The sequence below is a fragment of the Nyctereutes procyonoides genome, unplaced genomic scaffold (genome assembly GCF_905146905.1).
Source record: "Nyctereutes procyonoides isolate TBG_1078 unplaced genomic scaffold, NYPRO_anot_genome, whole genome shotgun sequence".
NCBI classification, from domain to species: domain Eukaryota; kingdom Metazoa; phylum Chordata; class Mammalia; order Carnivora; family Canidae; genus Nyctereutes; species Nyctereutes procyonoides.
This window is the reverse complement of record NW_026575123.1, coordinates 1,646,635-1,672,173: the sequence shown is the minus strand read 5'-3', so window position 1 is coordinate 1,672,173 and position 25,539 is coordinate 1,646,635. Positions and strand designations below refer to the sequence as shown.

Below are 25,539 nucleotides of genomic sequence, written 5' to 3'. Positions count from 1 at the left end.
TGACTCCTTGTGCATCATTGGTTCCCTTGTATGTAAATTTCCTAAATGATTATTCCCATCCATCCTTTGTCAGTGTTTTCATTTCTCTTTCCACTATTTATCATCATGTCCAAGGAAGCTCATTGCTGGAATCCTGGGAATCATCTGCCTTGTCTTGATGTCCACTGTGATTACAATAGCTGGTATTCTCTGTGAGTATTTGAATGACTACAAGGGAATTTTTCCCTTTGATGATCACCAGTGTCTCAAAATATTACAGAACTTTATGGAATTGTATTAGCTCATTTTAATGCATATATGCCCTAAGTGTGGAATGGTTATTCTGAATTCAAATTTGTCAAAAGTAGAAGTAAGGGTATCACTGTAGAGAGTATCAGACATATATTCAGACTTCATAACTCAAATGCAAGTTATAGGAGAGACCTTATTGAGAAATATAAATAAATTGAGATTGGCTAAACGAAATACTCTAAGAAATGGTGATGTTTGGTTCTTAGAGCTTCGGATTATTTTCCCCCATATATTTATCATTTTCCCCCATGTGTTCATCATTTTATTAAACTTTTACAGGTAAATCAATTTTATTCCAGAGTTTTCTAATTTTAAACAATACACCAAATTTAAACTAAGAAACTCAAATCATTATGATTTATTTAGTTTAATATTAAGTTTGTATGAGCATTACTTTAATATTTCTAGCTGCTGAAGGACCAGTGCGGAATAACACTTCCCTGGAAATAACGACCCAGAAAGGTACACTATCACTTTCAAACCTCATATACTAGTAGAATTTGTATTTTATCTCCGTCTTAAGCTAGGCAAAGATTCTTTTGGGGTAAATTAAGTAGAAAATCACATAATAAATTTTCAGAAATCATGAGTATAGAACAATATTATTTCTTATGCTATAATAGGAGGAAATACTCGTTTATAATGATCATACCTGGGGTTCCTGGATGGCTCTTTTAAGTGTCCAACTCTTGGTTTTGATTCAAGTCATAATCCCAGGGTCCTGAGTTTGAGCCCCATTGGGTTCCAGGCTGAGAGCAAAGTCTGCTTGAGATTCTATATACCTCTCCCTCTGTCCCTCATGTTTATGCTCTCTCTCTCTGTCTCTCTCTCTCTCTCTATCTCAAATAAAAAAATAAATAAATTAATTAATTAATAAATAAATATTAAAATAAAATAATAATCTCCATACCCACTGTTTCCAATGGCCTCAAATTTACTCCTGTTATAATACTATAAAAGATGAGTCATTAAACAATTCCAAAAAAGTGGTTTTATTCAGTGACTCAAGGGACATGTAGAGATGGACATTTTTGTGGGTTTACTTTATTTGGGCATATAAATTTGGGGATAAAAGCCCAACTCTTTTGAGAGTATATATGTGCGGGTTTCATTTTATTTTTACAAGCTTATAAGGGTGCATGGATATGATATATACATCTGTGTATACAAATGCAGGTTGTACATTTGCATGTTTTAATATTCAAAACTTTTTGGATAATATGTCATAATCTTTCTCCAGGACATTATTGTGGCCATTGTCCAAAAGGATGGTTTACTTATTTCAACAATTGCTATTACATTAGCATTGAAAGAAAACCATCAAACGAGAGTTTGACATGTTGTACTTCAAGAACTCTACCCTGATCAACATTGATGATAAAGAGGAAATGATAATATTTCAAATGTTTTTAGATTTAATAAAAGCTTATCAGTTGATATTATATTTGTAGAGTTCATCCATATTTTTGTACATATTTTTAGTTTATTTTAAAATCTGTTACTATTCCACAGTTTGATTCCACGATATTTTATTTACATTTTCATACCTTTAATGTACACTTAATAATTTCCAATTCGTGCTCTTCATAGAAAACATGCTTTCATAAAAGCTCTTTTGTCTGAAATGACTTTATTATTTAATTTTACAACACATCAAGAAACTTAAAATATGATTGTGCAACTTGTTCACAAAGTAGTGGGAATCACATAATTAAAATTTGAGCAAAAAAGAGAAGTTTAAAGCCTCCATTACCCCTGCCAATTTAAATAATGTGGAACACCTTTGTTTATTTTTGGAGTGTATATCAATGGAATCATGCAGCATGCATTTTTATGTGTGTCTCCTTTCACTCTCATATGATATTTGTAATCCATCTATGTATAGCATCTGTCTATATTTTGTGAATTTTCAACTGTGTTTTTTGAATAGGACCTTTCAAAATCTATTCTCAGAAATTTAGTTCCTTTTTAGTATGTGGGAATTACAAATAATTATTTAATGGAAGGCCTTTTCTATGTCCTTTTCCACAAATCATATTGATAATAATTTATTATATATAGCTACATAGTATATGATATATTTATGGAATGTACATATGCATTTGTCATAATAAAACAATAATGTATTAATATAACATTGTAATTGTGTTTATAAATGATTACAAGACATTTTCCTCTAACATTAGCATGAAATTGCGCAACCTTGGATATGTATATTTTTCAATATAATAAATTATCCCTATAATTATTTAGTTTTTGTGTAAACACATATTGTACAAATAGTCCCTTGAGGATAAACTCAGCTGTCTGAGAAAAATTACTACAATAAGTTCTGATGGTTCTACAGCTGTACCATTTTTCTAGGTTGTGAACCATTGGGATATTCTCTTGTGAGAATTAGTGCTCGAGTGTTTCTCTTGCTCATTTCTCTAAGATAGTGTCTTCTTTTCGCATCTTAGAAGACCTTGTCTTATATTTTTCAAAGATTTTATTTATTTATTTGCCAGAAAAACACAGAGAGAGCTTGAACATGAACAGGGGGAGCAGCAGCAGAAGGAGTGATTAGTGCAGGCTCCTGGCTGAGCAGGGAGCCTGAGAACTCCAGGCAGAGCTCCGTCCCAGGACCCTGCCATCATGACCTGAGCCAAAGGCCGACCATTTAACCAAGTGAGCCACCCACACATCCCAAGCCCTTGTCATATTTTAGATATGAGTGATTTTCCGTTTACTAGTTGGAAATGGCTGTGGCTTGCATTTTATTCCCCGACTGGAGTCTTTTAATGATCAGAATTTGAATGTTGCCATGGTCCAATTAATCCCATTTGTGTGTTGGTGATTATTTTGGGTCTGTTTCAGAGGTTCACCAAAATTCATGAATATAATTTCCTGTATTACCTTCCTGGAGTCATCTTTTCATTTCTCTCTTTATTTTTTAACTTTTTTTAAAATAAATTAATTTTTTATTGGTGTTCAATTTGCCAACATACAGAATAACACCCAGTGCTCATCCCCTCAATTGCCCCCCTCAGTGCCCGTCACCCCTTCACCCCCAACCCCCGCCCTCCTCCCCTTCCACCACCCCTAGTTCGTTTCCCAGAGTTAGGAGTCTTTATGTTCTGTCTCCCTTTCTGATATTTCCCACACATTTCTTCTCCCTTCCCTTATATTCCCTTTCACTATTATTTATATTCCCCAAATGAATGAGAACATACAGTGTTTGTCCTTCTCCGATTGACTTACTTCACTCAGCATAATACCCTCCAGTTCCATCCACATTGAAGCAAATGGTGAGTATTTGTCGTTTCTAATGGCTGAGTAATATTCCATTGTATACATAGACCACATCTTCTTTATCCATTCATCTTTCGATGGACACCGAGGCTCCTTCCACAGTTTGGCTATTGTGGACATTGCTGCTAGAAACATCGGGGTGCAGGTGTCCCGGTGTTTCATTGCATCTGAATCTTTGGAGTAAATCCCTAACAGTGCAATTGCTGGGTCGTAGGGCAGGTCTATTTTTAACTCTTTGAGGAACCTCCACATAGTTTTCCAGAGTGGCTGCACCAGTTCACATTCCCACCAACAGCGCAAGAGGGTTCCCTTTTCTCCGCATCCTCTCCAACATTTGTTGTTTCCTGCCTTGTTAATTTTCCCCATTCTCACTGGTGTGAGGTGGTATCTCATTGTGGTTTTGATTTGTATTTCCCTGATGGCAAGTGATGCAGAGCATTTTCTCATGTGCATGTTGGCCATGTCTATGTCTTCCTCTGTGAGATTTCTCTTCATGTCTTTTGCCCATTTCATGATTGGATTGTTTGTTTCTTTGCTGTTGAGTTTAATAAGTTCTTTATAGATTTTGGAAACTAGCCCTTTATCTGATACGTCATTTGCAAATATCTTCTCCCATTCTGTAGGTTGTCTTTGAGTTTTGTTGACTGTATCCTTTGCTGTGCAAAAGCTTCTTATCTTGATGAAAACCCAATAGTTCGTTTTTGCTTTTGTTTCTTTTGCCTTCGTGGATGTATCTTGCAAGAAGTTACTGTGGCCAAACTCAAAAAGGGTGTTGCCTGTGTTCTCCTCTAGGATTTTGATGGAATCTTGTCTCACATTTAGATCTTTCATCCATTTGGAGTTTATCTTTGTGTATGGTGCAAGAGAGTGGTCTAGTTTCATTCTTCTGCATGTGGATGTCCAATTTTCCCAGCACCATTTATTGAAGAGACTGTCTTTCTTCCAGTGGATCGTCTTTCCTCCTTTATCGAATATTAGTTGACCATAAAGTTCAGGGTCCACTTCTGGGTTCTCTATTCTGTTCCATTGATCTATGTGTCTGTTTTTGTGCCAGTACCACAGTGTCTTGATGACCACAGCTTTGTAGTACAACCTGAAATCTGGCATTGTGATGCCCCAGATATGGTTTTCTTTCTTAAAATTCCCCTGGCTATTCGGGGTCTTTTCTGATTCCACACAAATCTTATTTTTTTAACTTTTAATTAGGTTTTATGATCAAACTGGAATTTATTTTTTGATACTGTTTATGATGCTGTGGGATAAAAATGAAGGTCATAATATTCTACATCATGACCTAATTGATGGATTATAATTTATAGCAAAATAGATCTTTTCTTCATAAAACCTTTATACATATAAAGTTATGTATATGTTCATATATGTTCTAGTTTTCTTCATATAAATAATATAGATATCAGATATCTTTATATAGATAAATATATATGCATATATCACAGTCTACACAGTCTAACACAATCCGTAGCACTTTCATTAAGATGTAGAACCTTACCTTCATGTTCCTTTATTGTGTCCCATTTATATGTCTTAAATATTTCTCTACATACATTGAGAATCATTGAATGTTATAATTTTGCTTCAACTGAGAGTGGGTCTGGTGGTGACATGTTTCTTAGTTTTCTTTTATCAGAGAATGTCTTGATTTCACCTGACATTCTAGAGTTTGATATTTTTGTTGGATAGTTGGGGCAACTCTGTTCCAAAACCTGCATAGGTGAAGCTTGCTGGATTCTCCTGCTCCCCTTTTCTCCATGTCTTGACTCACTCTGAGGAGATTTCTCTAACTGCCAAGTGGCTCTCAACTGGAGGGTTCGGTGATGCAGACAAAATACTTACATTCCTTTTATCCTGGACTTCTGAGCTCCACAAGGTTTTTACTGATTTTTTGTTGTCTAGAGATTTCCCTGACCCGTTCTTACTTTGAATGTTTAGTGACTCTTCTTATTGGTTTTTTTGTGGGGCCAGTGAGCATGGGACCTCCTAGCCCTCCATCTGGCCGATGGCACTCTTTACACATATATCGTTAATTGATTGCCCTCTACTTCAAATTATTTTGATTAAATTCTTATAAAATATATGAAAATAGCACTAAGGTATCTCCTTTTCTCCCCTTAACTGTTACAGTTATTCCTCAACTTTTCAAACATTTGCATTCTGTCATGTCACTTTTAGAAAGACCCATGTTAGTACCTATTTTTGCTGAATGACAGAAATCTGAAGGGGGTTTTTGCTTTTAGGACAAAAAGCAGAAGCAAAAGATTGTGTTCAGTGGTAGTTTTGCTGTTACAGAGGCAGCACACACCCTAAGCCCTGAGAGTGCCCCATCAAATTCCTTCCTCAGAACCTGTACTGGGCATCTCAGTATTAAGCATAGCTTTGAATTCTCTTTTTGAGCATCTGTGCTTCATCTCAATTTATTTCTGTGCATCCATTAGCAAGATGAGTTACAGTCTCAGAAAAGCCCAAGAAGATAATTTTTGGACCAACAAATTTTTCATATAAATTAATGGTTATTGTTTCTTCAATTTAACCATTTCAGCTTAGGAAGGCCTTCATAGAACACTCTACTTTCTTATAGAACAGGGAACCTGTACTTCTAAGAATGTCAAACTGAAGTCGGCTAACACTGCTTTCTGAACACCAAGTATGCATGTCTTTTCCTAGACTGTATTCATGAGTTCACATTGGTGACTTGAAATGCAGCATTCCTGGTGATAGCATAACACAAAAATTAATAAATGCTAACAAAACCATCCAGTGTTATAATGATGGCTTTTTAAATATGATTTTTATTCATTTGATGAGAGGGAGAACATAAGCAGAGGGGAAGACAGAGGGAGAGAGAGAAGCAGACTCACCACTGAGCAGGGAGTTTGTCAGGGGGAGAAGGATAGGTTAATCCCAGGATCCAGAGATCATGACCTGAGCCCAAGGCAGATGTTTAACCATTTGAGTCACTGAGGTGCCCCATAAAGATGGTTTTAAATAATCATATCAGCTGTTTTGCTGAATTTATAATTCTTGTTTGACAGTCTTTTTGTATTATTTTATTTTGTTCTGTTTTGGTTTTTTTTTTGTTGTTGTTGTTGTCCCAGAAGAGTTGGTTTCTTTCTTATTTTTTTAGTACATTCAGCTCTGAATTTGACCTTCCTTTTTTTTTTTTCTTTATTGCTTCTGGCGAGAAGCATATAATTATTTTCCTAAATGTAATGAGTAGTTTCTTCTTGCTGTTTTCAATATCAAATCTTCTTTTTGTTTGTTTGCCTTTTATTTTTAAGTTTCGGCAAAAGAATAACAAAATATACTGCATTTGCCTTGTGAAAAAGAAGTTTTAATTTCTTAAAGCAGTTTTAGGTTCATAGAAAAACTCAGACAAAGCACAGAAATTTCCTGTATTCCCCTATTGTTTATGTATTTATGTAGGAGTAGCACACAAACTCCTTTTCAGTATCCCTCAGTGAAGTGACTCACATGCTATAATTAATAAACCTATATTAACATGACTTTATCACCTAAAGACTATTGTTTATAGTAAGGTTTCCTCTTGAAATTGTGCATTTTGTGAGCTTGGAGAATTCTGTAATGACATGTGTCAATCATCATGGAGTTATACGGAAAGGTTTCACTGCTGAAAAAATCATCTATGCTCTTCCTAATCATCTTTTCTTCCCACCAAACCCTGTCAACCACTGATCTTTTCACTGTCTCCAGAATTTTGTTTTTTCCAGCCTGTCATATAGTGGGAATCATACACTATCTCATATCTTACATTAATTTTAACTGTATCATACATCCTTCCCCCCCCCCAATTTTTATTTAAACTCTAGTTGTTTAACATATAGTGTAATATTGGTTTTAGGAGTAAAACTTAGTGGTTCACCATTTACATATAACACCCAGTGCTCAACACAACAGGTCCCTTCCTTTATACTTATCACCCTTTTACTCCATCCCCCACCCACATCCTGCCATCAACCCCCAGGTTGTTCTCTAAACTTAAGAATCTCTCATGGTTCATTTCTCTCTTTTTTCCCATCCCGTATGTTCATCAGTTTTGTTTCTTAAATTCCATATGTGTGAAAATATATGATATTTGTCTTTCTCTGACTGACTTTTTTCACTTAGCAAAAGATACTCTAGCTCCATCCATGTTGTTACAAATGACAAGATTTCATTCTTTTTGATGGGTGAGTGATATTCCATTGTGCATGTATATCACATCTTCGTCCCTTCATCATTTGATGGATATTTTGGTTTTTTTTTCCATAATTTGGTTTTCATTAACTATATCATACATCTTAACCAATTTCAAGCATCAGTTATGGAGTGCTAAATACATTCACATTGTTGCCCAACAGATCACTATAACTTTCATCTTATAAACTCAAATCCCATACTCATTGAAGAATTACTCCATTTATCCACTATCCTCTCAGCCTTTAACAATCACCATTCTGCTTTCTGTTTCTATCCATTTGACTACATTAGATGCTTTACTTAAGTGGCATCATACAGTTTTCTTCCCCATGTGTATGTGACTGGCTGATTTCAAGAAGTATAATAACCTGTGTTTTCATCCATGTTGTAGCATGAGATAGGAGTTCCTTTTTAAAGATGAATAATATTATATTGTCATGTATATTCTATGCTTTCTTGATCCATTCATCCATCAATGGATAGTTGAGTTGCTTCTACCACCTGACTGTTGTAAATAATTCTACAGTGAGCACACAAATAATGATATCTCTTTGAGCTCTTGTTTTCAGTTCTTTTAGATATTTTCCTACCTGTGAGATTGCTGATTCATAAGTTAATTCTATTTTTATTTCCATTTTGTATAATGCCTGACCAATTTACGTTCCCAACACAGTGTACAAGAGTCCTCTTTTTTCCATCTCCTCACCAACACTTTTTGTTTTGCTAGTGTCATTCTTAATTTTATGAAGTCATATCTCATTGAGGTTTTGATTTGCATTTCTCTGATAATTGCTGATATAGAGCATCTTTTCATATGCTTTTTGATCATTTAAATATTTTCTTTGGAAAAATGGCTATCCAATTCCTTTGCCCATTTTTAAATTGGGTTGTTTGGGTTTGTTGTTGTTGCTGACTTATAGGAATCTTCATATATTTAAGATAGGAATTCCTTTTCTGAAATATGATTTGCAATTGTTTTCCCACTCTATCTTTTCATTCTGTTGATCACATCATTTGATGCACAGATGTTTTTTTTGGTGTAGCCTCCTTGTCTACAATGGATTTTTCCTTTGTGGTCTGTGCTTTCGGTGGCTTTCCCAAGGAATCATTGCCACACATAATGTTGTCTACACTTCCCTCATATTCTCTTCAAGGAATGTTATAGTTTTATACCTTGTGTTTAGGTCTTTGGTCCATTTTGAGTTAACTTGAGTATATCGTTTAAATGTTCACATCCAGCTTCATTCTTTTGCATGCAGATAGTCTGTTTCCCAACACTGTTTGTGAAAGATACTATCCTTTCCCTATTGAATGATCTTGACATCTTCATCAAGAGGGATTAGACTGACTATACTTCTGTTTATGTTTGGATATATTTTTAAGTTATTTTTTCCCTGGAGGATTTAGGACCAGGGACTTCCTATTCCTTCATCTTGCTGATGTCATTGCCCTTCAATGTGAACTACTTTCCCATAGGCAGATATGAATTCTGTTATAGGCATGTGGTCTAAGGCTACTGGAGGTGGAAGATTTATTATCCATCCCATCAACTTGACCCACCAAGTCAGTTTCACACTGACTTGAGTCACCTCATAACCTACCTGGTTCCCTCAGGAGTGTTACTTTGCTTTTGCATGTGTTCTTCAGTCATTTCATCATTTTGACTTGTGTATTTCTATTTCTATGTGTTCTATTTTTAGTTTCCTGAGCCTCTAAAGTCTATAAATATTTTTTTTTTATTTATTTATGATAGTCACACAGAGAGAGAGAGAGGCGGAGACACAGGCAGAGGGAGAAGCAGGCTCCATGCACCAGGAGCCCGACGTGGGATTCGATCCCGGGTCTCCAGGATCACGCCCTGGGCCAATGGCAGGCGCCAAACCGTTGCGCCACCCAGGGATCCCAATATTTTAATATATTTAAGAAGTTATTAACTGTGACTTATGATTGTTTTTCTGGTTTTTGTTTTTGTTTTTAATTCCTGCTTCTCCTTTCCTTCACAGATTATATTTAAAGTATGCTGGTTCCTCTTTGGAAGATTTCCTAACTCTCTTAATTTTTCTCTCCTTTTTCTCTCACATTCTATGGGATGAATAAATGTTGTTACCCCTTCCTCAATTTCATATATTTTTTCTATTGCTTCTCAAATATTCTACAGAGCTTATTTAATACATTTTCAGTTAGTTTTGTATTTATAATGCAGAATTTCTCTATAGCTTATTCATATAGCTTATTTCTCAATTGATATTTCCTACTCGCTATATTGCTGCCATCATATGTTCATTAAATTATCTGAACTAAGTTTGCTTAGAATTTACATATATTTGTAAATATTATCTTAAAATACATTTCTAATAAATGTAACATTTATCCCAGTAGAAGTTTATATTGACCTATGGTTCACCTTAAGTTAGAAGACATTTTTCAGTTTCCATGTTTTATAAAAAAAAAATTTAGTTAGACACTTTTGAAACTATAGCTTAGTAGTTATGCATTCTATTTCATATTCTTAGATTTATTATTTTTGGTAGGTTTTATATAAACTTTACTGCACTATTGCTTTTTTCTGAAGCTATCTATATTTTTAAACATTTAGTTTCCTTATTTTACTGAGAGTGCACAAGGTGGAGAAGAGGAGAAGCAGACTCCCCACTGAACACAGATCCCAACACGGAACTCCAACCAGGATGCTGAAATCATGACCTGGGCCTAAGGCAGACATTTAACCAACTTAGCCACCCAGGTGTCCCAGCCTACTGATATTTTTGTTCATTTTCCCAAATGCTCATTGTTTACCTTAATTTTTTAGCATACATATTGGGGGTTGCCCTTGTGATTTTGTAGCTTAGATGTCACTCACAATTATTTAAGAAGACTGTGGCCAAACACTACAAATCAGCTGGGTTTCCACCTTCTGCCATATGTGTGTATGTTAGTGTGAATATGGAAGAGGAGTGCTCACAACTTTAATATCAGTTCTCAAGGCTCCTTTGGCTTATTGTCTATTGGGTTCATTTTGAGTTCCTCTCCTTGTGCCCATATTTTTTCCATCAGCCAAAAGTGTATAGAGATCTCATATCAACCCTCCCAGTATACTCTTGCTTACAATATCTTACCATTATATTTATACGAACCATAGTGCTTGACACAAAGATCACAATCTCTGACTAGTAAATATAGGGGTTTTCCTCATTCATTACCAAGCAAAATTAGCACTTTGAGCTGAAAAATCAATGGGTTATTTCACCCCTTCCACACTGCTAATCAGGTCTCCCTTGTGGTACCAGCACCACTGCTTTTGGTAGGTTCCCCAGTTTGTGGAACTACATAATTTTCGATCCCTGAGCTAGGGGTGGGCAGGTAGGATGCATGGAAGCAATGCTAATCAAGAAGATAACAGATGTTCTTCTTACTTGAGTCTCTAGGAGTTTTTTCAAAGTTAGATGTTTCACAGATTATTATTAACCTTTGATGAATTATCAGAACCATAAAAGTGTTACCTTTGTCACATTTATTTTCTTCACTTACTCCTACTATGATATTTTATAACATTTCCAGTGTATAACATTATATTAGAATTTGAAAGATTCTGTAAGGTAAGAAATAATTAACTTTGTATGTTACTACAAAATTCAAATGAGTATATAAGCTTTTATTTGACTTCTAAAAAATGTTTTTTCTCATAGTGTTTGTTTTGCCAACTTATTGGTTCTTCTTGGATAAGATCCTACAAAGGAATCAGTTTAAGATCATCTGTGTGCCCAAAAGTCTTGACTTTCTCTTCGAAAGCATAAGTTACTTAGACCACTTCTGTATTTTATGCCTTAAAAAGATTAATCTTACAAAGAATAAGTACAATATGTGAACAATTACATAAACATAATTGTTGAAGTGTTTCCATTGGAAAATAATATGGGAAATATTCAGATTTATATATATAACTATTAGAATGAATATTTAGTCTTAAAAATATTGTGTTATATATTTTTAAGAGTAATGAGATATAATTCTCTGTATTGCAGGTTGTCAATATCTTCAGAGAATGACAGGAATTGTCCCTATTTCAACTTTGACTCAAAGACCAGTTGTTCTGAATCCTGCTTAGATCTAAAAACATATGTTTGTAAACACCAGGCAATATAGTTCCCTAATTTTGGTATAATGCCATCTCACCATAAAGAACATATTTCTCATGTCTTCAAAAGCCATACAATTGTTCTCTCAGAATATTTTTCAGATACTATTTTTTGGAATGATTTTAGAATCACAATAATATTTAAGAGGAAGCTACAGACTATCCTACCTTGTCCTTGTAAACATACATGCATGACCTGTCCCATTATCAGCATCATTCACTAGAATGATTCATTTGTTACCAAGGATGAACCCACAGTGATGCATCATAATCTCTCAAGGTCCAAAGTATTCTTGAGGTTTCACTATGGTGTTGTAGAACTTTTTTTTTTTCTGAAGAACTTTTAAAAAATTTTTTATTTATATTAATGAAAACTATGTGTACTCACATGCTATGCACTTCTTAAGCTTAACTATTTAAATTATATATAAATTATACATCATCATACAAGCACTGTTAAAGTCATCAATAAGGCAATCAACCCATGCCTATATCTAAATTACTTGATTTGTCCTAGCCCTTAAAGGGGCTGTGGATAAGAGTTGAACAACACAGGATGGTAATGTTATCAGTCAGAATGATAACCAGTCAGGAGACAGAAACCAGGGGAAGTTTAATGTAAACAAGTGTCTATTTATAAGGAAAACCGACTGAGAGGAAAGGCTGCTAAAATAAAGAACATCATAAAGAATTTCTTAGGTTGAAGGAGAGTACCCAAAGGAGAAATCATCAGGAAGCCAGGTCTACTTTCTGAAGGTAGGATTTAGATGTCATTGAAGACAATGTACCTACACAGCTTCATGGCAGACAAGCTCACAGGATTGGCCTGGGACAGAGAAGCTCCACAATCCACAGGCTGCAGTTGGTGAAAATGGATCTCAGGCTATGACTAAGAAGCAGGAAGAACTCCTGCCAGACTGTTAGGGGTGTACAGAGCAGAGGGCAGGAAGCTTTCACTGGGACTGGCCACCAAAACTTTCTGGAGACTGAATACACAGGACTTCCTGCTTGCATGCAGCTGGCAACCAAGCTATATTGGCCAAACACCCTGAAAACACCACGAAATCAGGAAGAAGTCCTTCCCCTGCAGTGTCTCTCCATTGTCTTTTATTAACACAACTCAACCACATGGGAGCTGACAAGGGAGAGTAGTTTATCTCCCCTAGCTCCATTATCAGAGAACAGGGCCCTAAGGGATCAGTTTGGAGCTGAGAGCTCTCAATTGTTAACAGGCATTCAGGGTAACCAGGCATCCACCACAGGGTTCCAATTTGAGCCATTTACATCTGCACCACTTCCTCAGAGAAGGGAACAAACAGGCATTTTCTGAATCATTTTTAGTAAAGCTGTATCAAAATTAGGTTCATTTTATGGTACAGATTGGTTTTTCCTCAATCAATAATAATCAATGTCCATTGATGCTTTTACTTGTGTGTTTTTTTCCTTACCTGGATTTCAGATATTTTAGAAGACATCTGGTTTTATTAAATTCTCTAGGGCCCCCCCTTCTGTGATTCATTACTCATGCTAGAAAATACTTTGATGTAAAAAATAAAATGCTAAATAAGAAAATAAGAATGATGTATAAAGATTTTGTGTAGGTCAAACAGCTAGTTATTGCCAGAAATCGTGACAAACTTTAGTAATTTGATAATGATTCAGGTATTTCCACTGTAGTTCAATTGTAAGAGGGAAGGATGTTAAGCTTGATAATTACTTGCAAAAAAATCCATACCTCATATACACTTATTTCTTTGAATAATGACATATTCTTTATATTCTGTATTGATTCTTTACACTCCAAAAGAGAAATTATATGAATCTTCAAAATCAAATTCATATAATATGTAAATGGTAGCTATAAATAACTGGCAAAGTTGTGCTAAAATTATTTTAGCACAAAATAACTCTGTTGTGCCCAAGATTGGGAATTCGAGAAACCACCGAGGAGCCGACTCCGATGCAAGTACATGAGGGTTTATTTACAAGCTCGAGCTTGGGTCCAAGTGTACCCGACACAGGGGAGCAGGGACTTGGACCCCGAGGTGGGTTTCAGCTTAGTTTTAAGGGCTGGTCTAGGGGACCTCCAGAAGGGGTGGAGGAATTTCTCAAATTCTGTTTACATTCTGATATGGGGCTTTCCAGCGCATTGAGCTCTGTTCTTATTCTAATAGAGGCTTCTTGCCCTTGGCTTGGGCTCTGTTCTTATTCTAATATGGTGCTTTCTAGGACATTAAGCTGTAAGCTGTTTTCTTCCTGTAATTGAAGTAAGGTAAAGTTCAGCTCTTATTTACAGGGGCCTGGGATGGCTGTACTTGTGCTAACGCTGAACTTAAAGTGGAATGGCCTTAATTTTCTCAGCCTCCACACTCAAGATTGTATTGACATTGAAAAAATAAGCATTTCTTTCTCATTCACCATTTTGTGGTTTGATTGGGCTTTAGTTGATCAAGCTTCGCATGTATGGGCTTGGCTCAAGACTACAGAATCAGGGGGGGAGGGGCAAGATGGCGGAAGAGCAGGGTCCCCAAATCACCTGTCCCCACCAAATTACCTAGATAACCTTCAAACCATCCTGAAAATTTACGAATTCGGCCTGAGATGTAAAGAGAGACCAGCTGGAATGCTACAGTGAGAAAAGTCCGCGCTTCTATCAAGGTAGGAAGACGGGGAAAAAGAAATAAAGAAACAAAAGGCCTCCAAGGGGGAGGGGCCCCGCGAGGAGCCGGGCTGAGGCCGGGGCGAGTGTCCCCAGGACAGGAGAGCCCCGTCCCGGAGGAGCAGGAGCTGCACCAACCTTCCCGGGCGGGCGGAAAGGGGCTCGCAGGGAGTTGGAGCAGGACCCAGGAGGGCGGGGATGCCCTCGGGCTCCCGGGGACACTAACAGACACCTGCGAGCGCAGGAGAGTGCTCCGAGCTCCCTAAGGGCTGCAGCGCGCACCGGAGCAGTTCGGAGGGGCTCGGGCAGCGGCTCCGCGGAGGGGGCTGCAGGGCGGGAGCGCAAATCCAACAACACAGGCCCCGGAGCACAGGGCGCCGGGACACAGCCCAGGATCCGGCCTCCCCCGGGACAGGCAGAGGCCGGGAGGGCCCAGGACAGCAAGGACGCTCCTGCCCCGAGCTGAGCAGATCAGCGGCCCCGCCCCGGAGCCTCCAGGCCCTGCGGACGGAGAGCCGAGAGCCCCGAGCCCCGTAGTTCCTGCGGAGGCTGAATCCAGGCTTCCAGAGTTGCCATAGCAACTGCAACTGTTCCTCCTGAGACCTCACGGGGTAAACAACCCCCGCTGAGCCCGGCAGCAGGCAGGGGCAGAGCAGCTCCCCCAAGTGCTAACACCTGAGAATCAGCGCAACAGGCCCCTCCCCCAGAAGACCAGCTAGAGGGACCAGTGATACTCCCCCGTGTTCCAATACAACTTGTTTTTGGCCACTCTGCACTGAGCAAAATGACTAGAAGGAAAACCTCACTTCAAAAGAAAGAATCAGAAACAGCCCTCTCTCCCACAGAGTTACAAAATCTGGATTACACTTCAATGTCAGAAAGCCAATTCAGAAGCACTATTCTACAGCTACTGGTGGCTCTAGAAAAAAGCATTAAGGCCTCACGAGACTTCATGACTGCAGAATTTAGATCCAATCAGGCAGAAATTAAAAATCAATTGAATGAGATGCAATCCAAACTAGAAGTCCTAACGACGAGGGTTAACGAGGTGGAAGAACGAGTGAGTGACATAGAAGACAAGTTAATGGCAAAGAGGGAAACTGAGGAAAAAAGAGATAAACAATTAAAGAACCATGAAGACAGATTAAGGCAAATAAATGACACTCTAAGGAAGAAAAACCTACGTTTAATTGGGGTTCCCGAGGGCGCCGAAAGGGACAGAGGGCCAGAATATGTATTTGAACAAATCCTAGCTGAAAACTTTCCCAATCTGGGAAGGGAAACAGGCATTCGGATCCAGGAAATAGAGAGATCCCCCCCGAAAATCAATAAAAACCGTTCAACACCTCGACATCTAATAGTGAAGCTTGCAAATTCCAAAGATAAAGAGAAGATCCTTAAAGCAGCAAGAGACAAGAAGTCCCTGACTTTCATGGGGAGGAATATTAGGGTAACAGCAGACCTCTCCACAGAGACCTGGCAGGCCAGAAAGGGCTGGCAGGATATATTCAGGGTCCTAAATGAGAAGAACATGCAACCAAGAATACTTTATCCAGCAAGGCTCTCATTCAAAATGGAAGGAGAGATAAAGAGCTTCCAAGACAGGCAGGAACTGAAAGAATATGTGACCTCCAAACCAGCTCTGCAAGAAATTTTAAGGGGGACTCTTAAAACTCCCCTTTAAGAAGAAGTTCAAGTAACTCTGAACGTGAATGGGCTTAATGACCCCATCAAAAGGCGCAGAGTTTCAGACTGGATAAAAAAACAGGACCCATCTATTTGCTGTCTACAAGAGACTCATTTTAGACAGAAGGACACCTACAACCTGAAAATAAAAGGTTGGAGAACCATTTACCATTCAAATGGTTCTCAAAATATACCCTAAAAACTACAGAACACTTCTGAAAGAAATTGAGGAAGACACAAAGAGTTGGAAAAATATTCCATGCTCATGGATTGGCAGAATTAATATTGTGAAAATGTCAATGTTACCCAGGGCAATTTACACGTATAATGCAATCCCTATCAAAATACCATGGACTTTCTTCAGAGACTTAGAACAAATTATTTTAAGATTTGTGTGGAATCAGAAAAGACCCCAAACAGCCAGGGGAATTTTAAAAAAAGAAAACCATATCTGGGGGCATCACAATGCCAGATTTCAGGTTGTACTACAAAGCTGTGTTCATCAAGACAGTGTGGTACTGGCACAAAAACAGACATATAGATCAATGGAACAGAACAGAGAACCCAGAAGTGGACCCTGAACTTTATGCTCAACTAATATACGATAAAGGAGGAAAGACGATCCACTAGAAGAAAGACAGTCTCTTCAATAAATGGTGCTGGGAAAATTGGACATCCACATGCAGAAGAATGAAACTGGACCACTCTCTTGCACCATACACAAAGATAAACTCAAAATAGATGAAAGATCTAAATGTGAGACAAGATTCCATCAAAATCCCAGAGAAGAACTCAGGCAACACCCTTTTTGAACTTGGCCACAGTAACCGGAGAAGGACAAACAGTGTATGTTCTCATTCATTTGGGGAATATGAATAATAGCAAAAGGGAATATAAGGGAAGGGAGAAGAAATGTGTGAGAAATATCAGAAAGGGAGACAGAACATAGAGACTCCTAACTCTGGGAAATGAACTGGGGGTGGTGGAGGGGGAGGAGGGTGGGGGGTGGGGGTGAATGGGTGACGGGCACTGAGGGGTACACTTGACGGGATGAGCACTGGGTGTTATTCTGTATGTTGGTAAATTGAACACCAATAAAAATCAATTTATAAAAAAAAAAAAAAAAAAAAAGACTACAGAATCAGCTGTGACTTTATTTATTTTATTCTTAGAAGAGTGAGCAACATGGTATATGACACATTATAGTAGAAATTAGGCCCTAGAGAAATATGATTCTTTTTTTTTTTTAATTTTTATTTATTTATGATAGTCACAGAGAGAGAGAGAGGCAGAGACATAGGCAGAGGGAGAAGCAGGCTCCATGCACCGGGAGCCCCGACGTGGGATTCGATCCTGGGTCTCCAGGATCGTGCCCTGGGCCAAAGGCAGGCGCCAAACCGCTGCGCCACCCAGGGATCCCGAGAAATATGATTCTTATTGCTTGGACTAACTCATAAGCTATCACATTCCCACTCACATTATATTGTAAAAACAAGTCACATGGCTGAACTTAGCATTGATTTTCTGCAATGTGTACTCCTTTCAAAGTGGTCAGATGTGAAAATGTAGTTTTATCAAACAATAATCTAATCTATCACAATAGCCTTAGGGATATGGTTCTCATATTTCATGAGATAGAGATGTTTGCAAAAGAAAAATATTGGGAAATAGATGGACAATTTAGTACTTTCTTCACTTCTCATCTAGTTTTTGCCCCTTCTGTGCAAAATTATTGTAGTTTCAGATAGTAATAAACATCCTCATGTAGATGCTCACACCAGAGTCATTGATCAATTTACAAATGGGAATAAACAGTAAAGGATAAAATTTAAGGACATTGGAAGTGAAACTAGGCCTCTTCAATGTAATTTCTAAATGCACACTTTAGGCCTATGAGTCAGTTGCATAACTGTTCTGGCTCACTTTCCTATCCTGGGAAATATTAGATATAGATCTTATTTATAGAGTTACTTGAAGATTATTTGAATACCACCTCTTGGCACACAAGTATTCTCTAGATCAGCCATTTTGACTTAGGGACTTCATGCTTCATTGCCATCTCTTGTGACATGATGACCATAATTGTAGCTACCCCATACGGCTGAACTGAGGAATCAATAGTATAATATCTAAAGATCCTGGATATACAGCCTAACTCGATGATATTCTTACTACATGTGATATCTTCCTATTTTGTTTTCCCAAATATTTAACAAAAACTGATTTCCAAGAGAACCCAAGCTCTGACACTGTCTTCTTCCCCTCATTCATCCAAATATTTATTGTTACAATATATTAGTTTCACTGGACATCAGATATATTATCTGACTTAACCACTTCCATCATACACAACAAAGATGTTTGCATTTTAAAACATGGCTTTAAAAATTCAATATATGTCACTTATGGACAGTAAACAAGAGTAAGTTTTTCTGGACATGCATTTTCATATTTGCAATCAAGTTGCAATTCCTGTTCTTTAACTAATTGGTGAAGAAGGCCAGTCTCCTCACCCAGTGAGTTACTTTTAACAGTTGTCTCTTTTGAAATGAAGAAATTTGAAAATAATTGGCAATATTTGGCAAGATAGCCTGTTTATTTCTTAGTTGAGGAACCTTCCAGGGCCTGGGAGAAAAAGACACGGAAATGTCCTTTTTCATCCAGTTGCAAGTATCCCATCCACACACATGTATTTCTTACTACTGATAATGGAGAAAAGAGCAAATTTGCTTAATATTAACATTGTGATGTAAAACACATCCCAATTTCTCCCAAAGTATTTTTTTTAAGATTTTATTTTATTTTTTTATTCATGACAGACAGAGAGAGAGAGAGGCAGAGACACAGGCAGAGGGAGAGAAAAGCAGGCTCCATGCAGGAGCCTGATACAGGACTGGATCCTGGGTCTCTAGGATCACACCCCGCGCCAAAGGTGGCGCCAAACCGCTGGGCCACTGGGGCTGCCATTCCCAAAGTTTTTTTTTTTTTTTTTTTTTTTTTTAACATATCTACATACTTCTGAAAAAGGTGCTTAATATCTTACATGTACCCATAAGAAGCCATTGGAAACCTCTGGTAAAGTGAATTTAAGTCAGACAATCTACCAAAAGGACTGGAGATACATAAATATGAAACAATATTTTCAGAGGGTTAATCTAGTATGATCAGAGTAAAAAGAGCCACGGAGAGGTGTCTGGATGCCACAGTCAGCTACATGTCTGACTTTTGATTTTCACTCATGTCATGACCTCAGAGTCATGAGATTGAGCCCCACCTTGGGCTCTGAGATCAATGCAGAGTCACCTGAAGATTCTTTCCCACCTCTCAGCCCCTCTGCACCCCTTCAAATAGATAAATGAATCTTAAAACAAAAGACCATACTATCTTGATGAGTATAGCTTTGTAATATAGATTGAAGTCCCAAACTGTGATACCATCAGCTTTAACTTTATTTTGAACATTACTTTGGCTTATTTAGGTACAAATTATTCTAATTCCATACATTTTTAGGAGTGTTTCTTCTAGCACTGAGAAAAATGCTGATGGTATTTTGATAAGGATTGCATTGAATGTACAGATTGCTCCAGGTAGCATAGATATTTTACCAATATTTGTTCTTCTGATCCATGATCATGGAATGTTTCTCCATTGCTTTGTGTCTTCCTTAATTTCTTTCATCAATGTTCTATAGTTTTCAGATTACAGATCACTTACCTCTTTGGCTAGGTTTATTCCTAGGTAGCTTTTTTTTAAAGATTTTATTTATTCATTCATTAGAGACACAGAGAGAGAGATAGAGGCAGACACACAGGCAAAGGGAGAAGCAGGCTTCATGCAGGGAGCCCAATGCAGGACTCACTCCCGGCACTTCAGGATCACTCCCTGTGCTGAAGGCAGTGCTAAACCACTGAGCCACCAGGGCTGCCCTATCCCTAGGTATCTTACGGTTATTAATGATTGTAAAGTTTTAGACAAAATATGACTTTAAGATTTAAAATGTGTTGCTCTGTCCTTAATTATAGCCAGTGTTTCTTTGTGGCTTCTCCTAAGGCAATATGGAAATATTTAGCTTTTGTCCCCCTCAGATGCTCTGGATTGGAGAAGAATAATAATGCAATCTGAGAGAAGATCAAAAATATTTTTTACAAGAGAGATCAACGTGATATCAGAAGTTATGACACATATAATTGGTATCATATAAGGAGAAGGAAATGATTAATACAAGATTATTTGAAGAAATAATGGCTGAAGCTATTTCAAATTTGTTGAAAAACACCAAGTTAATTTCAAGAATCCCAGCAAACCACTCCCCACCAAAGACAAAACAAGACACCTACATCACAAGTAGGCAGATTATAGTCATACTTTTGAAACAGATAAGCAAATATTGAAAGCAATGGGAGAATAACATTTTCTATGCCTAGACACTCATTACAAATAATGAAATTTAGGACACAATAGAATATCCATCTCACACAAAAAACCATGCCAACTCAGAATTCCATGTCGTTAATAGTCTACCTGAATGACAGTAAATTGAGACATTTTCAGACAACTACTCAGAACACCCATCACCAGCAGGCCTGCAGTGCAAGAAGTGCTAAAGGAAGGAAATCTGTCGAGTTCACATGTAATAGTTTCATTAGAAAACTCGGTCTTTGGGAAGGCTTGAGGCCATGTAAAGTTATAAATATTGGGATAAATATGGAAGAAAATCTTCTGTTAATTTTTTTGTAGTGTGCTTGACCACTCAAAGCAAAATTTGCAAGTTTTCTCCAGTGTTTACCACGTATGTAAGATAAAATACATATGACAACTATATACCATGATGAGTAGAAGAGGTGATCAATCAACTTGTTCTGTACAAGATTTCTTAAGCTGTGTAATTAGTTCTATCTAGAATGTGAAAAGTTAAGAATATGTACTGGAATCTTAGAACAACCATAAAAATATAATGTAAACAGCGATAGTCAAGAAGCCAATATACTAATTGAAATGGAGTTCTTTAAAAAAAAAAGATTTTATTTGTTCATGAAAGACACACAGAGTGAGGCAAAGATATAGGCAGAAGGAGAAGCAGGGTTCCCACAAGGAGCCCAATGTGGAATTCCATCCTAAGACCCAAGGATCACACCTTGAGCCAAAGATTGATACTCAGCCACTGAGCCATCCAGGCATATATGGAGTTCTAAATATATTCAAGTAATCCAAGAGAAAGCAGACACAGAGTGCACAAGGACAAAATAAATTATAAATCCAGAGGATCTAATTTTGAAATTAACAATTATATAATGAGTATTATCTATATGATGACATAAATAAGAATTCTATCCTAACTTCTACTCTATTTATTCTTCACCATTAGTATGTGTTGTCTAGATTAAATTAGTATTGATTTGGCAGATTCAGTTTAGGCTTGCTTCCCTTAAAATGGATATAGTATTTTCCAGACTACAAAAAAAAAAAAAAGAGAGAGAGAGAGAGTTTAAAATATCTTATGTTTCTCATTTTTAAATTTCCAAATATATACTAGCACATAAAAAATAAAGCTCCAGTGTTTCATCCACAGTCTTTGCCATTATCTTCTTCATAGGAAAAAAAAAATCCCTGTATGTACAGTTTATCATAGCCAAATTATTTCCCAGACTTTAGCAATCATTGTTGCGGAATAAAAACTTTTGCAGTTATTCTCAACCCAGGCCATATAGGATTTGGAAGCTATGATCAAAATTGAAAATCATGCCAAAAAAAAAAAAAAAAAACAGGAAGAAGAAAAGAAAAAGAAAAAAAAAAAACCCAAATGACGGAATTCTTGAATACAGATTATAAAGTACAAATATTTAGAATGAATCAAAATTTAAGGGATAAGATGGACCACCAAAAAAGAAGTTAGTGTCTGAGGGTTGGGTGATGGAAAAAAAAAACAAAGAAATTTGAAAAGGTCAAAAAGAAGAATTCTAGAAATGAAAAGAAAAAACACATTTAAATGAATAATCAAGAGATTGATTTAAAAACAGGTTAGAAAGAATTAGAGTGAAAGTAAGTGAATTGAAAGAATAACTGAAGACAAGAGAAAAGGAGGTAGAAACCCTAAAAGCTACTCAAGAGTGAAGGAAAACATTTGCAGAGTGGATCAAAATGATAGGGAAAATTCATTGGAATTTTTGGAAGAGAGCAAAATTGTAGTGATTGTAGTCAGGATTGGTAGTGTACTGGTTAGTCCTATTCAAGAACCACAGTTCATCACTATTGGAAAAGATACCTTTAATAAACCCTTGGCTGCATGTTAGTAAAACTATTTCTAATTCTTATCCTTCCATTTTATTTTAAAGCTAGCACAAATTGCATTGTTGTCCCAACAACCCACTGGAACCATTCCCTATTTCGTACATCCAATTATACAAGTTCAACTTATTTGATTAGCAGCAGCATTACACAGAGTGGATCATTCGTATCTCCTGGAAACACTTTTCTTCACTTGGCACCCAGGGCAATACACTTTCTTGCGTTTGATAGCAATCCCATCATTATTCTTTCAGTTTTGTTTGCTAACTTCCCCTCTTCCCCTCTACCTCTTTACATTAGAGAGTCACAGAGTCCCATCCTAGGACTTCCTCTTGTTTATATCCACTTAAGTTTCTGAGTCATATTATCAGTTAGTTTTAATCACCGCATGTAAGCTGAAAAGCCCAATTGTATGCTTTCTTGACCAAATCTCATTATTTACTTCAGAACTTTGATATCTGAGTCCCTATTCATCTGCTCCACATATGTGTTTTATGAATAATTCACAGTTTATGCATCCAATCCCAATGCAGACCTCTGATTACTCTATCCCACACCTCCTTCATGTATAATTTTTTTCCAGTTCATTGAATGGAAATGCATTCAACCTGTTTTCAGAGATTCAAGGTAAAACACATGTTTTATCCTTGATTCCTTTCCTTCTTTCTCAGGTCACATTCTCACATTAGAGTCCTATTCACACTGACTTCAAAGTATTCCAGAGTCCAATCTCTTATCTCCATTGCTATTCTCTGCCTTGGTCCAAGCCACCACATCTCTTGCCTGAATTATTTTGAGTTTTACTCTTAATTTTTGTATTTCATTTTAGTGGCCCAAATCAAGACTAGTAAAATATAGTCAGATCATGCTGCTCATCTGTTCATACTTCTTGAAAAGAAGGTGCAGTCTTACTCACAAAAACCTGGGTGATCTGAGCCCTCTTCCATTGTGCATACAACCCTATAATACAGCATTTTTAAATCTTTTCTTAATTATCTTCCCCAATCTCAATCCACCCAGGAGTCTTTACAGACACATTATCTCCATGGAAATTCAAGATAAAAAAAAATATGTTATATCTCTCTTTTTGTACTGTGTGTGTATCTGTGCTTTTTGATAAAAATCTGAGCAAGATTTTTTCACTACCAACACCACAGAAATGCAATTATAAGAGAATATTATTTAACACCATGGACCAATAAACAGAACAATCTGGAAAAAATGAACAAAATCCTACAAACATGAACTACCATAACCAAAAGAGGAAGAAATGGAAAACCCAAGCAGATGAATAACCAGCAAAGAAATTGAATCAGTCATCAAAAATCTCCCAACAAACAAAAGTGCAGGGCCAGATAGCTCCCAAAGAGACTTCTGCCAAACAATTAATGAAGAATTAAGGTATATTCTTCCCAAAAAAACTCCAAAAAGAATATAAATGGAAGGAAAACTTCCAAATTCATTCTATTAGGCCAGGATTCCCCTGATAACAAAACAGACAAAAATTTCACTATCGAAGAGGACTATAGGCTAATAGTCCCCACGAACATGGTTGCAAATATTCGCAAAAAAATGCTAGTAAATCAAATCCAACAATAATTAGAAGAATCATTCACCACAATAATGTAGGATTTATTTCTAGGACCCAAGAGTGGTTCAATATTCACAATTAATCAATGTAATACAGTACAATTATTTTAAAAAAGATAAGAACTATATGATTCTTCCAATAGATGCAGAAAAAGTATTTGATAATATACAACACCCATTCATGATAAAAACTCTCAATAATCAGGGATGAGGGAAGATAACTCCACATAATAAGAACACATGGGAAACAAGCACAGCTAACATCATCCTCAATGGGGAAAAACTGAGAACTTTTTTTTCTACAGTCAGGAACAAGATAGGGAAAAAAAGATATCCACTCTTACCATTGTTATTAAACATGTACTGGTGGTCCTAATCTCATCAGTCAGATAATATATTCATCCAAATCAGTGGAGATGAAGTCAAACTTTCACTATTTGCAGATGATATGATACTCCATAGAGAAAACACAAAGACCACACCAAAAAATTGCTAGAACTGATGCTGGAATTCAGAAGTCACAGAATATTAACTCAATGTACAGAAATCTATTGCATTTCTACACTCCAGTACTGAAGCAGCATAAATGAAAATCAAAGAATCAATCCCATTTACACCTGCATGAATACCATGAGATACCTAGGAAGAAAACTAACCAAAGTTGTGGAATATCTGTATTCCGAAACTATAAAACACTAATGAAAGAAATTGAGGACAATACAAAGAAATGGAAAAACATGCCATGTTCATGTTTTGGAAGAACAAACATCTTAAAATGTCTATATTAACCAAAGAAATGGACATATTTAATGTAATGCTATCAAAATGCTAACAGCATTTTTCACAGAGTTAAAACAAACAGTCCTAAAATGTGTATGGTTTCCAAAAGACATCCAACAGTCAAACAATCTTTAAAAGGAAAGCAAAGCTGGAGGCATCCCAATTCCATACTTCAAGCTATATTACAAAGCTGTGGTCCAAAGACAGTAATATGATACTGGCACAAAAACAGACACATAAACCAATAGAACAGAACAGGAAACTCAGAAATAGACCCACAGCTCTATGGTCAACTGATCTTGGACAAAGCAGGAAAGTATATCTAATGGAAAAAATAATGTCTTCAACAAATGGTGTTGGGAAAACTGGTAAGCCACTTGCAAAGAATGAAACTGGATCACTTCCTTACACCATACACAGAAATAGGTTCAAAATGGATGAAAGTTCTAAATGTGAGATGAAATCATCAAAATCCTAGAGGAAAACACAGATGGTAATCTCTTTGACATTGGTGGTAGCAATGTCTCCTTAGGCAAGGGAAACAGTCAAAAATAAACTATTGGGACTTCATCAAGATAAAAAACTGCACAGCAAAGGAAGTAATCAA

General features: G+C 36.9%; 1 protein-coding gene across 1 annotated transcript in view; it reads left to right on the top strand.

The window, feature by feature from the left end:
- Positions 1-25,539, top strand: part of LOC129517103 (NKG2-A/NKG2-B type II integral membrane protein-like) — a 92,125-nt gene that overhangs the window by 477 nt on the left and 66,109 nt on the right. The window contains exon 2 of the mRNA XM_055336732.1: positions 96-191. Coding sequence (XP_055192707.1) covers positions 96-191 — 96 coding nt within the window. The remainder of the gene's footprint in view (positions 1-95; positions 192-25,539) is intronic.